General features: G+C 42.0%; 1 protein-coding gene across 1 annotated transcript in view; it reads left to right on the top strand.

The window, feature by feature from the left end:
* The first annotated feature begins 4,024 nt into the window (after positions 1 to 4,024).
* LOC105425678 (netrin-1) overlaps positions 4,025 to 17,511 on the top strand; it is a 192,782-nt gene continuing 179,295 nt past the window's right edge. The window contains exon 1 of the mRNA XM_089077233.1: positions 4,025 to 6,112. Within this exon, the coding sequence (XP_088933359.1) occupies positions 4,741 to 6,112 (1,372 nt within the window). The 5' untranslated portion in view covers positions 4,025 to 4,740. The remainder of the gene's footprint in view (positions 6,113 to 17,511) is intronic.

The raw sequence follows: 17,511 nt of genomic DNA on the forward strand, positions 1-17,511 counted from the left end.
TAGACTTACCGTGCGATTAATAAATAATTGACGATAACTTTGGCTTCGCGAAAATTAGTTAGCCCATTAGCCCGAGGTGCGTGAATAATTGATCGAGAGATCGTATCGTGAGCCGAAAACAGTATTCGCCATTTTTACAAGATCCGCGAAACGTGACGTTGATATCGCTATTTTCGGATCGGCTGCGTATAAACCTACGATTTACATATATGTTGCTCAACGACACGAGCGATTAGAGCGAAAAATATTGCGCGGGGTTTTACGCGCGCGTTTATACCGCGTGATTTGCACGACCGGCGCAAAATCGACTCGTGTAAAAATTGTAATCTATACGTGTAATTTTGTAGCGTGTTGCAGCGTCTTCATATACGCGGTGCTATAGTCGCTATAAATATCATTATGAACATAGAGAAACAAGCGTAAATAACGCTTCGCGTTTCCTGGTATTCTTCCGCATAACGCATAAGAATGTACGAATACTCGTAAAGTACAAGCCGAGTCGAAACCGGGTTTTCAATTGAAAAATTATTAATATCTCTCCGCATGAATGTTACTAGTTTTAGTCCAGTTTCTAGCATCTACATCTATCGAGAAAAATGCGTAGTCCGCTCAACAGAAATATCACATGTTTATAGACGAAGATGCTAAGTATTTGTGAAAAGTAGTATGCAATCTTGGCAATATCTTTTTCATGATTATGTAAATGACAAAAAAAGAAAGATATTCGAGGAAATTTCCAAGCATTGTGTAAGTGTCGAAAATAAGAATGGAAATTCAAATGAATTTTTTTCGGACGTTATATTGTTAAGCGTTATTATTTCAGCACGCAAAATATCCCTTTGCGTGCGAGGATGCTCTCTCACGTACGTTCTAAATAATCTTCCGCTGATTTTCGACGTTGAATGCGCAGAGGCGAAAGGCCGCCGAAAGAAGAGCACGTTTTAACGCGACGAGGTAGACGCGTCCTGTGAAAAGCATTCCAGCCACCACCTGCGTCGAACGCCATAATTATGTTTCTTGTGCGCCTGCTTCTGGTACGGAGCGTTTGGATATTTTGCCTGTCGGAGGACGGTTTTTTTGGTACGTAAACGCCTTCTGTTAGACTGCAGGGCGCCGTTAAATGCCGGCCCTTCGTTTTCACACGCCTTTCATCTCTCGGACGAGTATATCGTACCAACGCTTTTGTAATAGGCACTTTATAGCTCACACTTTCACAGAAACGCGCTATTTAGCGCTTATATAAATTTAGATATACGTTTGACTCGATCAGTCAACGTGGAAAATCGAAGCACTATTCTTTTTCGAGTAAGATTTCGCATTAAGAAATGATTCGACGTGACATTGTCACTTTCGTAAATCAAGATTCTATTAAAATAAAATTTATATCAATAAACTGAACTAATAAATGTTCCGTATTATTTTTTTATCATTTCTTTTATCATTGCTTATAAGAGTAAATAAAAAGATTTTGATATGTAAGTTAGGAAAGCTCGTGTTAATAATTTAAAATGACCGTCATAAAATAAAATTACCCGATTGCACAAAATAATTTGCAAACAAGCAGATACATAATAATACAAAATAATTAACGGTCTGATTCTAGCGTAGGTCTGATCTTTCTTAGCGAAGCAAAAGTACTACTTTAAAAAATACACGAACAGTCGTGAAGGTGCTGAAGACATAGTTATCGCTCCGATTCTAGGCTCGCCCCTTAATAAAAAAGAGAGCTGCTCCGAAACTGCGTGAATCACAGGGAGAAAAAACCACACAACGTGTACTTTGGATCGACCTGATTCACGCTCGCCGCGGAGAGAGATCCGCGGCTCTGACTTAATTCTCCAGGACCTATATTTATCATATCCAATACCAGATTTCGAGCTGTCAAGTCGGACGAGCCAACGAGGCCTTTCCACGTTGCGGTCCAACAGGAGGAGTTTGCGTGACGGCAACAGACGTTGCCCTCCTCTCCCCGTCCCTTCTTGTCGACTTTCCTCTTCCTTCCTTCCTTGGCTCTCTCCCGCTGATCTTCGTCTGCTTTTTTCTCTCTCTCTCTCTCTCTCTCTTCCTCTCTTTTTTTTCTTCGATGGAGCGCCGACCAATGGAGCGGCAGAAAACTCGCTCTATAAGCCTTGCACGCAGGCGGACCGGGTCCTCTCTCGACGAAATCGACGGAAGAGGAACCCTCTCGCCTGCGGGGATCGTCGTGAAATAATCCGCGGACAAATTCCTCGAAGACCCTCCTCGCGCAGCGGAGAGGCAGAGAAGATTCTTTACGATCCGCTCGCGGCAACCGACTCCCTGAATGAACATGTCCCATTGACGAGCAACGTTCGATTGCTTCATCGATACCACTTGCGTCTGCCTTAATTAACAATACGAGATAACGTATTCCTTGAACAGAATGACGATTGGATAATCGAGAACTGAAGTAATACTTTTCAAGGTACGTTGCAACTTAATAATTCAACTTTATAAGCGATTGCAAAAGAGGAAGACTTTTGATTTTAAGTTTTAGAAATGTAAATAGAGCCCTCCCGATTATTTTAAAAATTTTAAAATAAGCTTAAATTAAAATCAATATATCACACAGTATTTTGTATGTTGGAAATCTTAATTATAGGAGAAAAGAGACAATGCCTAATTATGTTTTTTCAGAGGACGTTATTTTTGCCCATCGAATGTTTCCTGACGTTCGGGATATACATATTTCTAATTGAATATGTATCTGCTGATTCATTATTCACTCTGTTATTTGCATTAATTATTCAGTAGTTGTCATAACATATTTGCATCTTTATGATATTATACATTACAATGTTGTGCGATGATGTATCCTTACTGCGGTAACGAGATTCTGTGCTTTAGCACCTTATATCTTACAACTTTTATTAGGGATTATAATTTAGAAAGACAGGACGAAATTGTTAACTAGAGTCGGTTAATCAAGGCATTACACAAATTAATCAATGGAGACGACATTCAGTGGTAGGTTGCGATGTAAATGGAAATCACATTACATCGAACAATATTATGCTTGAGTATATAGAGACGGCGGAAAGGGCAAAGACAAATTAATGTACACGCTATGCACTATACAATAGCATAGACAAGCTAACATGGACGTGCACTGCGTACTAGCAAAGATAGTAAAGAAAATTAACATTATATTAATACCTCATAGATGTGACTTTAAAATATGTGAAGATTTTCAATCGTGAAAAACAAATTATATAAAACACTGGATAAGAAATGAGATATTTAAAAATAAAAGATATTTAAAATAGAGAAGAAATAAGATATTAATAAATAAAGAAATAAGATATTTAAAGATAAAAGAACAAAAATAAAAGAAAATAGCTTTTTCATTATGTCCATACATATTTCTTCCTTTTAAATGCAGCCTATTCGAAGAAGTCCGTATTTAGTTAAATAAATCGTTAAATAAATAAAACATTCTCTTAATAAATAAACATTCTTGCTGCAATGGTCTTTTCTAGGACTGTTTCTCAGTGTGAAAGGCTTGTTACAAATTTTATGTAAATTTTATGTAAATATCATAAATTGTCCGAATGTCTTGTAACGTCGCGATTCATTACGTCATCACGTCACAGCCGTGACATCTTCGTTCTCAATTAGAACAATCCAAGAGCAAGGAAAGCCCAAACGCAAACGAACCAACAGGTTAACGTTTGAAGCCGCCGAAATGCGAATGGAATAAAGGAAACGAGAAAAATCACGCGGCTATCCCGTCCTATCCCTCGAGGGAAGAAGCACCCTCGGGTCCAGTCCATCGTTTCTGGTCCATGATAACAGCATCCCTACGCGCTGGATCTACGATCCATGGACCAGTCTTGCGTTGGAGGTAGGGGCCAACGTCTCGTCCGATTGGCCCGCGCGATCTCTCGCAAGCGTGCGAGTGAGAGTGACGCGTCGTTGGTCGGACAGAGATGGAAGAAGGGGGATCAAGGGGGGTAGCACGCATCGGGGGCTGCGGGGTGCGGAGGGCCCGAGACCGGAGAGGGACTCGCGGCAGTTCGGATGCGCATCGTGCGAGGACGGCGCTTCAGTTAGCGGCGAGCCGCTGTTGGGGTAGGGTTGTTTTATCGTCGGTTTCGGCAAGTCGGTTTCCGATCTGCAACCTTCGTTTCCTTCCTTCACTTTTCGTGCCACGGAATTCGTTCGTCGATTCGTCTCGCCGATCGGAACGAGACGCGTTCTCGAAGATCGTTCTCGAAGCGAGGGTGAAATTCGTGACTTTGTTTGAGTGAGAGAGGGGGGGGAAAAAGAAAAAGAAAACTTTTGAAATAGTGAGTCAGACGGCACCACGGACAGCAGTCCAGTTTTGGTGTGGAAGAGTGCGAGGGTGTATCTTTTTCGCGAAACGTTTAAACGTATATAATTATAAAGTCATCGTAGCTGCAAGTTTCTTGGCCAGTGCCAATATCATGTGAGCGGGTGTGAATTGACAGAGACGTATTCAGAGAGACGGAACGACGGAAGTTTTAACTGTGCTCCGATTTCAACATGACGCGAAGTGGGGTCTAGGACCGATCGCGAACCCTTAATCCCCCTTTCGGCAGAGGGGAAAGTAAAGATAGGAGGAACGAGAAGAGGTGAAAAAGGAATCTCCTGGTCGTCAGCATCGCATCGGAGCAATTAACGCGACATCGTAGCGCATCTCCGAGGGAAAAGGCGACAGGACGAGGAACGCGGAGCGGCGTTCGCCAGCAGCAGCGCAGCATGACGGAGAAACGGAGCTCGCGCCGAATTTTTCGGCCCTGGGTCGTCCTGACGACGATCCTGACCGGTCAACTGCTGCTCCTGCAGCAGGCCCGCGGCGAGATCTACGCTAAGATGTTCTCCAGCCAGCAGAACCCGAGCGACCCGTGCTACGACGAGGACCGGCCGCGCCGCTGCATCCCCGACTTTGTGAACGCGGCCTTCGGCGCGACCGTGGAGGCGTCGTCCACGTGCGGCACCGGCGGACCTACCCGCTACTGCGACGTCACCGACGAGCCCGGCGGCACCACCGGCATCGGCCACTGTCACGTGTGCGACGACAGCACACCCCGACGACGCTTCCCCGCTAGCTATCTGACCGACCTCAACAACCCGAACAACGTCACCTGCTGGCGCAGCGAGCCGCTCGTCAGCTCGCAGAGCTTCTCGGCGCCGCCCGACAATGTCACCCTGACCCTCTCGCTTGGCAAGAAGTACGAGCTGACGTACGTCAGTCTGCAGTTTTGCCCGCGCGCCGCCAAGCCGGATTCCATCGCGATCTACAAGTCCATGGATTACGGCAAGACCTGGCAACCGTTTCAGTTCTACTCGTCCCAATGTCGTCGGGTTTACGGCAGGCCGAATCGCGCGACCATCACCAAGTCGAACGAGCAGGAGGCTCGGTGCACCGATAGTCACCGTTACACCGGCGGGGACGGTCTCGGTCCGGTCGGTAGGATCGCCTTCAGCACCCTAGAGGGTCGACCGTCAGCCGCGGACTTTGACAACTCGCCGGTGCTGCAGGACTGGGTGACCGCCACCGACATTCGGGTGGTGTTCAATCGGCTGCACATGCAGCAGCCGTCGAATCCGGACCAGGTGTCGTCGCTCAACGGCGAGGAGCATCACGTGGCGGCGATCGGGCTGGAAGAGCTGACCAAGCGGGAACGGGAGCGCGAGGAGCGGCTCAAGAGCATGAAGAACACGATCCTGCACGTGCAGGATCCGCTGGTGACGGCGTTACCGTCGGTCCATCAGGTGATCGCGCCCCAGGAGATGCAGTCGAACGACGCGATCGATCCCGCGGTCCGGGACATGGGCTTCGTGCCGGTCACCGTTTCCTCGACCACGACCACGCTCGCCAGCGTGGCGATGAACGGCTTGGGCCCGGCGACCGCCACCATGGCCCATCACTACGCGGTCTCGGACTTCGCCGTGGGCGGCAGGTGCAAGTGCAACGGACACGCGGCGCGCTGCATCCCCGGCAAGGACGGCGAGGTCGTCTGCGAGTGCAGGCACAACACTGCTGGCAGAGACTGCGAGCGATGTCGGCCCTTCCACTTCGACCGACCCTGGGCCAGGGCCACCGCCAGAGACGCCAACGAGTGCAAAGGTTCGTGCGCGACGTACGCTCGATATATATATATATCCGAATTAATAATAATAAATTTACACATGAACGCTCGCACATGTCATGCGTGCGGATTCAATTTAGGTGGCGATAATTGGACGGGCAAAAAATTAGCATTTGAATTAGTTGCGTATGTTGTGTTTATGACAAGGTTTAATGAGTATTCATCGTCGCGGTATTCGTCCCGAAATATTATTATGCTTATCTTCTTACTCTTCCTTTTTCATGTAAAATTTTCATGCATTCGACGTAGACGTGCTGCAATGTATTATACTTTTTGTATATATTTATAATCCGGATAAAATATATGTAACTCATAACAGTGTCCTAAATTGAACAGTTAAAAAATTAAAATATTAATCGGACATTAGACACAATATTATTTTTAGTTTTTAAATTTATATATCTTGGATATCTCTGCCTAATCTATATTTTAATTCGAATTTTGATTATACAAATTTAGAATTAACAAGTTTAGAATTAACTTGAAGCACAAAAAAATATATTCACAAGATGATCTTTTTTCTAAACAAAAAAGTTAATATTTAATATATTTAATTCTAACAAATTATTTTACTAATCGATAATTATTTTACTAATTAGTTTCTTGTCGAATAATAAATCTCAAATTAGGCGCGCTCGAATACTAACGATTATTCCAATCGCACGATGTATAACTGCAATTTGATCCCAAGACGGAATCCAGATTTGTACATACATGCAGATGCATTTTCGAGGAATATGAGTTAAGTTTCGTGGGTTTCAGTAATTACGAGTATGACAATTACGAGAGAGGAAGAGAGAGAGAATTATGTGTATCAAACAAACACACACACACACACACACACACACACACGCGCGCGCGCGCGCGCGCGCGTGTGTGTGTGTGTGTGTGTGTATCCCGTGTGTATATATATATCCCGCAATGAAAGCGAATGTTACAACATTTTGAAATGATTGGTAGGTATGCCAATGTCCCTCCTGTTACGCAATTGCGTGAGTGAATTGACTGTAATATTATTGTTATGGGAATTAGGACACGCAGTACATTAACGCGATATGTATCCAATTATACCACTGTACACATTAGATATTGTTTCATCAAAATTCATCGTGTTATACCGCGATGTTATTCTGATGACAAAAATTTTAAAAAGTTTGCAATTTTGTTGTTGAATTTAGAAAAAGATATTTAATTTAAATCAAGTTAATTAAATTAATACAATTTTAAATTGAACGTAAGCGCTTATATATAAAAATGAAACGTACAACATATGATTCAAATTCCCATAGATAGATATTATACAATAATTTATTTAAGATATTATTACATTTATCGTTTGCTCCCTTTCGCATAAAGTTTAATATTAAGACTAATTCGATATATGAAACGTAGAGGAACGTTAGCTGATCCAATATTCCTATTGGAGTCGCCATGTTTGCAGTAGATCAAATATATCCGAATATTATGTTTACGAATACAGAATTAAATGGACGGAGATGCACTCGGTTGGAATAGGCTAATCCGTTGTAACTTCCGGGCAACATATATTACTTTTGACCGTTACAACGGGGAGATTGCCATGCATATTAAACTGGTATCTATCACTTTACGATTGCAATATCATGGTAACTAATGTTTTGCCGATAGCCTCGCTCCATTTTTATCGTGTTTCGCGCGTCGTCATTTTTACGTAATTTCGTTCCGTGAAAAGTAATCTCTCTGCCCCACGTTATCCCGATGTTGTCCTTCTAATTTTACGATCGCGCGCGGCATAATTAAAATTTCTTTAATGTACAGGCGATACTTTCCATAAAACAAATGCTCATTTTATTCGACACTTTACCGATTACGCAAGATATTAAGGTCTGAGTTTTCTCTCTCGTTAATCTTTTACTGATAACGACGCTTCAAAATCCATGCCGTCGAAATGTAAAATGATCCAGAGAATATCTTTTCTTTATGAGCCTTATGAGGTAGAATTTGCAATCAATTCTTTCCAAAGAGAAAGTTTAATCGAATATTATTTTGCACGCTGCAAAATGAGACCTTTCGAGCAGGATATAGCAGATTTTCAATGAGACAGGTGAAGCTTTACAATTTCATTATTTTTTTACGCATTTGATAAATATGTCGTCACGCGTTTCTCTTTGTATCGCAAAGCCCGTTGTATTTCAACAGCCCTTGTTAGCCAGTATGTATGTAGATACATCAGCTCGCATTTTTTTTTTGCCCATGCTGCGCGAATGTTGCTCTTCCCGATTCGTCGCGGATTTCAGGGCTACGGCAATAATCTCGTATCACCAATAAGTCTCTCCAGGCATACGCCGAGCGTATCCAACGCCGGTTATTCGGCTGGGCCATATTTATTGAATTTGGGCTCGGGGGTCCGTGGGGTGCGCATCCGGCGCGCGTATGGCTCTCTCGAGAAGTAAAAAATAAACACCGAGAAGAGACTCGCTCGATGCCGCCGTCTCTTCTTGCCTATTCCGTCCCCTCCGGTATCCCTTTCTCCCTTTCCCTCCCCGCCCCTCGCATCCTGTGCTGTTTCTCCTCGGAATGATCCCGGGGTTAGGCCGTACTCTCGGGATTCACCCCTTAATTCGAAGCGGCGAAGCGTTGCCCCGGAGTCCCGGTATCGCGGAGGCCGCGTAGCCGAAATCAAAAACGTCGGAGGGTAAAACCACCCTCTAAAATCGTTTCGAATCGATAAAGGACGCTACGCTAGTGTTTCGCGCGTTCCGCGATCTGGATTCTCGCGTGGCACGAGGGAGGGGGTGGGGAGGAGGGGGATTGCGCCGCGACGAAAAATGTAATCGGATTTAATTGGATCGGCGATCGCGAAGGAGAGCGCCCTTGTTTATTTTCAAGAGACACGATGCTTGACGCAGGCAGGAGAGAGAGAGAGAGAGAGAGAGAGAGAGAGAGAGAGAGAGAGAGAGAGAAAGAGCGATAAATGGATGGTGCCTTTGAGCACCCGAGAGAGTTGCGGTTCTCGTCGTTATCACCGAGCTCCGCATCCGATTCTTTTTACACTGAGGCTGGATTTTAATTTTGCATTCAAGATTTTAATGGGATCCTTTGATAAGTATGAGAGAATTTCTCGCTCGTCTGATTTCGGAATAATGATACAATATTTAATTGTAAATGTTACACTTCTCACTTTCTTCTATAAATTCTACAAAGAGTTAATATAACAAATAAGTTATAATAAATCAGTCAAATCAGTTATAATAAATCATCGAAGAGAAAAATATTAATTCGACAAATATTAATTCCACAACGCGAAACATAATTTAACGCTGACGTTAATATATTATTATATATTTGTTAAATCACGTTTTGAAACGCGAACCATTCATTAAAAAAAAAAGTGATAAAATAAAAAATATTACCCTCACGCAAAGTCAGACGTTTATATCTTAAAGTTCGCTTCCCGAGAGTAAATAAGAGAAAATTAGAGCACTGATTAAACGTAAACGTTTGATATATTTGATTTGTTTTCGATTTGAATTAATTAAATAATTGATTCGCAGCGAACCGTAGCTAACCACTCTCTGTGTTGAGTTGACGCAATGTTTTCCGCAATGGGGAATCGTGGGGAAATGGGGAGATGGCGAATTGTATCGATTCAACGATAACATAACTCCGATTAGAAAACACGAAGTCAAGATAATTAATTATGTGACAAATGTCGTGCGAATGTGAAATGCGAAATGGTTCGATCAAATGATATTACGATCGTACGAAATGATACGCTACTTTCGTACGATTGATACGATAACCATATTTTTTTCGAGAAAATAAAGGACAAATTTGAAAATTTTAGAGCTTTATTTCTACATATTTCCAAACCAACTTGTGACTATCAGGAATCTGCATATTATGAAATTTTCTTGTATAGCACACCAAATAAAAAATGTGTAGTTTTCTGATAGTTTGAAATTGATTCGACTATTCGAGAAACTTTGGATTTAAATTTGTAGATTCAAAACATATAATGAAACATAAAAACAGACTAGTCTAATCTGATTAGTTTTAATTAAAAAAAATTAAAAATTAAAAGTATAATTAAACACAAAACAACACATTTACATATATTTATATTTTATATTATATTTACATTTTATTTTGAAAATTCTCTCATTAGTACTACTTATGTTTTTGAAACTCTTTAAAATTAGAAAACATTTTTTAAATAAAGGACAAATAAAAGACAAGTAAAAATTGAATTTTGAAAAAATAAGTGAATTTAAAGGATAGCTGTCTGAAATAAAGGACTGTCCATTGATTTGGTTTATTTTTTCAAAGCTCAGTTTTGTCCATAGAATAAAGGACGTATGGTCACCGTAACGATCGATCGAGTCGACGACGAGTTCGACGTATCGAACGGTTTCGGCTGCGCGTTTCGACGCGATCAGTCATCCGTGAGCAGATTGTCCCGCACGCGGAATTCCCGCGTCGAACCGATTCTCCTTCGTCGTACATTTCTCTCGTCCCACTTCGACATTGCGCTTTCACGCGTGTAGATAATCGTCGGCCAATTTTCCCGCCGCGAAGGGACGTGGAAATCGGATATCGTAAAAAAAATATCCGTAACTTTGTCCGAGTCAAATATGGTATCGCGAGTGGACTTTATTTTTTTAGCGAAGAAAATTCCCGCGAAGAAGATTCCGTAGAGCATATCTGTACATATCGATGTTATATCTACATTAATTTCACGCAAATCGGAAAACGTGAGATTTGCGCCTGATTAATTAATCGATATTAAATAAAAGTCAAGTTAATCAACGTACGCTGTTTGCGCACGTGAAGATATATATTATTTAGCTTGAGGAATTGGCATTATTAAGCTCGGTTCAAGCTGTTTATTTCAAGCGAATTCATTTTATCTCGGAATGAGATATTCGAATGTTATGTCGGTTAATATATTTCAGTAATTAAATTTTCATTTTAACCACACACGGCTAATTTTTGTAAAGAGATACTTTTCATTATTTCATTTGTTTGCAACGTAGCGTAATTCTCTTAATGTTATTTGCGATTCTTTTGGGAACGCTAAAATTAATATCTATCAGATAAAACAATTATATTGCCAGCCCTTGTTTTTCGAACCCGTAATTTTAATTCATCCCCTGTCAGAAGTATTTGCATCTCCCTTGCAGACGTCTGCCCGGATTATCGCGCGCAAAACATTTTCTGTTTCCCCTCTGTATCGCCGTTGTGTACGTATGCGTGTGTACGTGCGTGTGAAACGTCAACCGCGTGATAAATAAAAAAAAAAAAACCTTTCCCCGTTACGCCGCGTTACGTTCGAAGAAATGTCGCCATTAATTATCGCAGTTAATTAATTTCAGACACCAGAGAAACTGTGCGCGATCGAGCGCCAAATCGGGCTCGGAATCGGGGCTCGATAGGTTCCCTCCCCCTTTCACTCCCCGGATATCGATTATCTTCGATTGACTCGTTTCGTGTTATATCGAAAGAGAAAAACGACGCCACCTATTAATTAATACGTGCCGCGAAACCGGGCAGTTTCTCTCCGGACAAAATTGCGCAATGTGGCGCATACTTCGTGAACGGTCGCTTCATATTTTCGATACAAAATACTGATAATCCAATCGCTTTCTCAATTCACAATAATCGGAATGGTAGACAAGATGTCCATCTCTTTTTATATAACCAGTAATAATTTCAGAAAAAAAGATGAATAATTATTTGAAATTATTCAAGAAAGATTGACTTTCTGTATATATTCTGTATATGTATCTTTCTCTATGTATTTTAAAACATTTTTAAATAAAAACAATTTAAACCATGTTGATGTATAAAGTTCTTTTGTAAAGAAAATTGTAATTATAAAGTTAGAAACAAAATGACAATAATGTCCAGTTCAAAACTTTTTTGCTATGTACTCGAAACTATAACGGGAGTAATTTCGCGAGTGGGTGTAATTGGCAGTGGAATGAAGATAATTGAAGATAAGACCATTAATCAGGAGCGATTAACGCGTAATAATTATCTTCTAAATAATCTAATTAAGATAATAAAAAATACGAGCGACGTTCTTCCACTTAAGAAGTTTAAGATGATCGTTTATCAGTCGATGTTACAAAACAAAGGAAAATCTATATTAGAATGAGTAATATCTCGTTAAGTTCTAGAAACAGAACTACGTGCTCATGTCGTAATTACGAAATATGATTACACCTCCGTGAGATTGTAACACTTTTATAACGGCTACGAATAGCGTTAATAAAATGTACTTTTATGACTGCACGCGTTTCTATATCCCATAACGCACTTCATTACATTGATCGTTATTCCAACAATTCCGCATAGTTACTATGTAATTTGTACCTTATGACAAATCCAATTTTCATTATATCAACAACTTTTTCTGGCTTTTTAACATTGATCATTCAAGATAAATTATTCAATTTTTATTTCAAGTCGTTGAAACAGAATTAATCGTATTGCCTTTATTGCTCATTCGAATAATTTTAATGTAATCTACTTAATATTAACATACTTTAGGAAATGTACTGAATTTACTGAGTGTTTTTCTTATTTTTAATAAGCGATTTAATAAATGAATTTACAAGAGAATAGAAAATATTACTTTTGATAAGCGAATCAAATCTATGGGCGAAAGGATCGGAGATAGACTTATTTCACTGAAATTTTAAAAAAACTACAGTTAAAAACTCCAATGAGATAATTTTCTGGAAATATTTAGTTCTCTGATACTTCGATTATGTGTTCCTCAGCACGCATACGAGTTCATACATATGCGATACTTTAATCAAGCTTCGTTCGATTGTGAATTATGAATATCAGGAGCCAACTTACACGCGGCGGCTAATGGAGCGATTAATTAACGCACAAAACGGCACTAAATTTTGCGATAATCATAATTTTCCTCGACGATGCGGACGATGTTAACTTAATACAGACGGGGATGCGAGTGGTTTAGGGACGTTGCCGGCCGGTTTCTCTCCGTAACGTATAAGGCTCGCTCTCGAGGCGCGGCGTTAATTTGACGCGGCGTGCCGCGGCGCCCGTTTACCGCAATGAGTTATGTTCTCGGGGGCACGTTTATGCGACTCGTGCAGTTACACGCGCGGCACGGCGCGACGGGTGTGGGGAGGGGGGGGGGGGCCCGGCGTGCGCTTTTCTCCCCGTCTCTCTTTCTCTCCTTCTCCTTTCCTCCCTCCGCGTTTCTCCCGCGCGAAAGCCCTCGGACATCTACGACATTAAGCCGACCTCGATGGCGATTTTACGGCAGATTTTTTGCGATGTCAGGTGCCCCCTCCCCCTCCCCCCCCCCTCGGGTGCGCGTATATTGTACGCGCGGGGTTTTACAGCGCGTTTTAGGACGTTATTTGCGTCACGGTTGCCTTTGCGGTCGGGGAGCGATATGGGCAGATATATCCGTGGAATGTCACGTGAGGCCCATGTAAAGGGCGATTACGGGAATTTATCGCTCCTCTTATGCCTCTTATTCGGCCGCGAATTAAGGGACACGATGATGCGATATGACAATGTCGGATTTACGAGGGTCAAGTGCGACGCGTTTTCGGAACCTCATATCGCATCCCAATGACGAGAACAATTGAAATATTGTATATTTCTATTTTTGACTTTTAAGAATTAGGTAAATGTAGTTAAATAAATTTTATTTATCTGTTGCAATGAAAGATGCATCAATGAATTAAAAAAATGTATAACGTTTTACTTTACTGCATGAAATATATTCTAACCCGACATATCATACATATATTAAATACAAATATACGCAATTTTTCCGAATTATAATCTCGCTCTTATAGGAGCGAGATTAGCTGATCACTTTAACAAAAAGCAAAAGCTTCTCCCCGTTTTGCACGATGATCAGATGATCCGGAGGAGAGATGAAGAAGCGTGGGTGGGCCCTGTTGCCTTCGCCGCCCTCTCCTGATCTCTGACATTCGTCGCGCTTCTCCTTGCAGGAAGTTATGCGAATTTGTTCCACACCGCGGCGCGGGGGGCACTCGACGATTTTATTACGGGGATCCTTCTCCAATTAAGCGGTCGCTATGGTGATGGCCGTCCGCGAGTGCTCGCCAGAAGTGCACGTAGCGTCCGCTGCGGGTGCACGGACACGGGGTCGTTGGCAAAAAAGACGAAGGGGGATGGTGAACCATCCCCTTCTCGCTCCTTCATACCGCGACTCTTGAAAAAAGAGGAGAGCACGGGAGGGTGATGCGGGAGGGCGGGGTGGGGGAGGAGGAGAACGGTAAAGTGGATACCGCGAGATTACAAAACAGGTCGCTGTCGATGTTTCGTCAGCAGCTTGTATTGCCGCTGCCTACCGCCTTTGTGCACTTTGCACTACTAATTACATCAAGGGATCTTCTTGAACGGGGGGGATCCGTCAGTTATCTTTTCCTTTCGGTCACGTCGATTTACACGGCGGAATATTTCTTAAGCTTCTCGTTTCTTTCACACGTAAAAGAACACATTTGTGAAATATATTCGCGGATGTGAACTCTTTTTTTCTCTCTCGAGCGAAGCAAATGACACTTTTGCTCATCCGGACCTCTCGGCGTTTCGCGAGAACAAGAAGCCTCTCGAGTGGAAGAGGTGGTTTTTTTTCGCGCCACGGAAGCGATAATCCATGTTCCAAAATCCGCTTACAAGAAAAAGACGGAGAGAATGGAGACGCTCTTCCTCCACGAGAGCGGAGTGAGATCGAGACGAATGCGAGTAAAGCTAGAGAGCGAGACGAGAGAGAGGGGGGAGGGAGCAAGGAACGATGAAGAGAGCTGGCAGGAGGGAATGAGCGAGAAGAGGACGGGACGGATTGTAGGCAGGACGAAGAGGGAATTAAATTACGTTTTAATTTCGCGGCCATTTCGCAAGCGTGCGTCGCGCGACGCGATACACCAAATATCCGGCGCAATTTACATTTTAAATTGGAGACTTCTTGCGACAGCGGCTCAGGGGAGAGAGGTTCCGTTGTCGGCGTCGACGCTGACTATAAAAAACGTCCCTGGGGCTGCGAATTTGTACGAAAAATCGTGGTGGCGGTTTTACAAGGATATCGTTTACGGAACTGTTGCAAACAACCATTTGCCGAAGGTGAAACTTTCTTTGCATCTTTGTGCGAGTTTTTTTAACTAGACGGACAAAAAAACTAGATGGAAATAAAGTTGTGCACGTACTTACATATTCGAAATAGCAAAACATGTTCGCCTTTTTTATATTATTCCTTTAATTTTGCTTTAGTTAATAATGGATAATTAATACTTCACGAAAGTGAAGTAAAAGACATGACGTAACAAGAAAAGAAATTTTGATTTAAAACCAGCTATTTAAGTTGAAATTTTTTTTTCTAGTAGATATTTAAATTATTTGACATAAGGTTTTTCTTTACTATAATTTATTTATTTTTAGTATAGAGATAGTTTATTTATTATTTCATTACATTTATTAGATATCCATTTACTTTAAATTTTGTTACTCTTTGTTATGCACGAATACATATAAGCTAATGATCTTAATAATAAAAAGATGTGTGTTTTGTTTTTATTCCCAAATATGCTGTCAGATCACGCGCAGGAAATAAGATTAAAAGTACTTTCTATAATTGCTCCCATGTTTAGATGTTCACGTCAGTAAGAGAGATTTCTACGCTTTAATCCCTGATTTCGAGAATTCTCTCGTGATAGCTGCGAGCTTCACCGAGGCTTGTTTCGCTGCACGGCGCTGCACCGGAGTCGACATGATAGATCGTTTTCGCTCTTCGACGCCTCTTTTTCCCGCCGTGGAACATCGAATTCTCGAGGACGGTCGAGCCTCGTTTCGATGTGCCGCGAATAGCCGCCGCGTTCATCCTCCACCTCCTCTTCACAGCCGGTCGTTCCCTGCCCCCTTCGTCGATTATTCTTCCCCGCGGCGCGAGGGCGACGTGTTCTGCATGAATGGGAGTTCTCTGCGTACCGCAAAATGAATGGTTCTCCTCATGCATGGAGATGCAGTTAATACCTTGATACTTACAAAGTATCGAGGCTTGTACTTCGTTAATGAAATCGCAAAATTTCCATAAATTACCTTTCAAAATACTTCCGCGATCGCCAGGCGATATAATATTGAGTCCATTCTGGTTAATTAATATATAATAAAAGAATTGTCATCAGAGATATGTGACTTTTATGAAGAAATTTTTAATTGTTCACATCAAGATGATAGGAATAAATTAGCTAATGATCTTACAAATTTAAATAAAAACAATGCAAGATTTAAAAAATTACCTATGTCTCTAATTTGTATTTTATTTTTATTTCACGTATTAAAGATGTATAATTTTTTTAATCTTGCGCGTTGTCAACAGCACGTGACCCTCATCGCTTTTTATTCGATATTTTCTATTTTTTGTAGATTAATAAATTTAAAAAAATGATATTAATCGATTGAATGACGTAGTCATTTTTTTCTGTTTCTGGAATCATTTTTTTTTTTTACGATTTATCCAATTCGATTTCTAATCGCGAAAGATGGGAGAATTGAACCGACCGGTCGAATTTAATTGACTTCGAAGTGACGAGTCGTCGGCGTTTGTAGCGCAGACCGTAATAGGGTGTCGCCAAGCACACTGGCCGCCGCAGACAACATGTCTGCGCGGTTCTCGAAGGAATCCTGACCGACTCCAACTCTGTCCCGCGGTCGACGGCGACCGCATACACTCCCACACGAGCGGCCGAGCACGTGCGTGCGTGCGCGCGCGCGCGCGCGCGTATGCGTGCGCCGGAGGCGGCCGGGAGAAAACGAAGGGCCTGTCGCTTCTGTGGAAGCGCGCGTCGGCCTCGCGGATACGCGGATAATTGCCGAAAATACGGACGCCACACTTGTGTTGCCAAAGCGATTTGCCGGGTTATTATGGGCGCGGGAAACTCGAGTAGCCCCGGTGGCGTTGTTTGCGTTTGTTGTTTGTTGTTTGTTTCGAGGAATATCCGGTGGAATGGCAGAGCAACGCGTGTAATGGCCCGCGAGATCAGAACGTAGAGAGTTTACAGCTGCCCTCCAAACTTAGATCCCGTTACACAGGTGTTAATTACGTAGCTTTATCCTGCGGCGAACAACAGAGAACCGATTGGATTTTATTTCATAGAGTTGCAAATATTTTAAAACACCCAGCTATTTTAAAATTCTATTTTAAAAGTTTTATTTTGTTTGTGTAATTTATACACAAGAGAGAGAAAGAGAGAAGAGGCGACAAATATTTTTGAAAATTCAAGAAATTCTATCGCAAATAAAGATATATTGAAGAGCAAATATATGTTAAAATAAAATTATAATTTCATTAAACATTTCTCGAGCATCGGATCAAGGAACATAA

The sequence above is a fragment of the Pogonomyrmex barbatus genome, unplaced genomic scaffold (assembly GCF_055798465.1).
Source record: "Pogonomyrmex barbatus isolate J1 unplaced genomic scaffold, ASM5579846v1 scaffold2, whole genome shotgun sequence".
Classification (NCBI taxonomy): Eukaryota; Metazoa; Arthropoda; class Insecta; order Hymenoptera; family Formicidae; genus Pogonomyrmex; species Pogonomyrmex barbatus.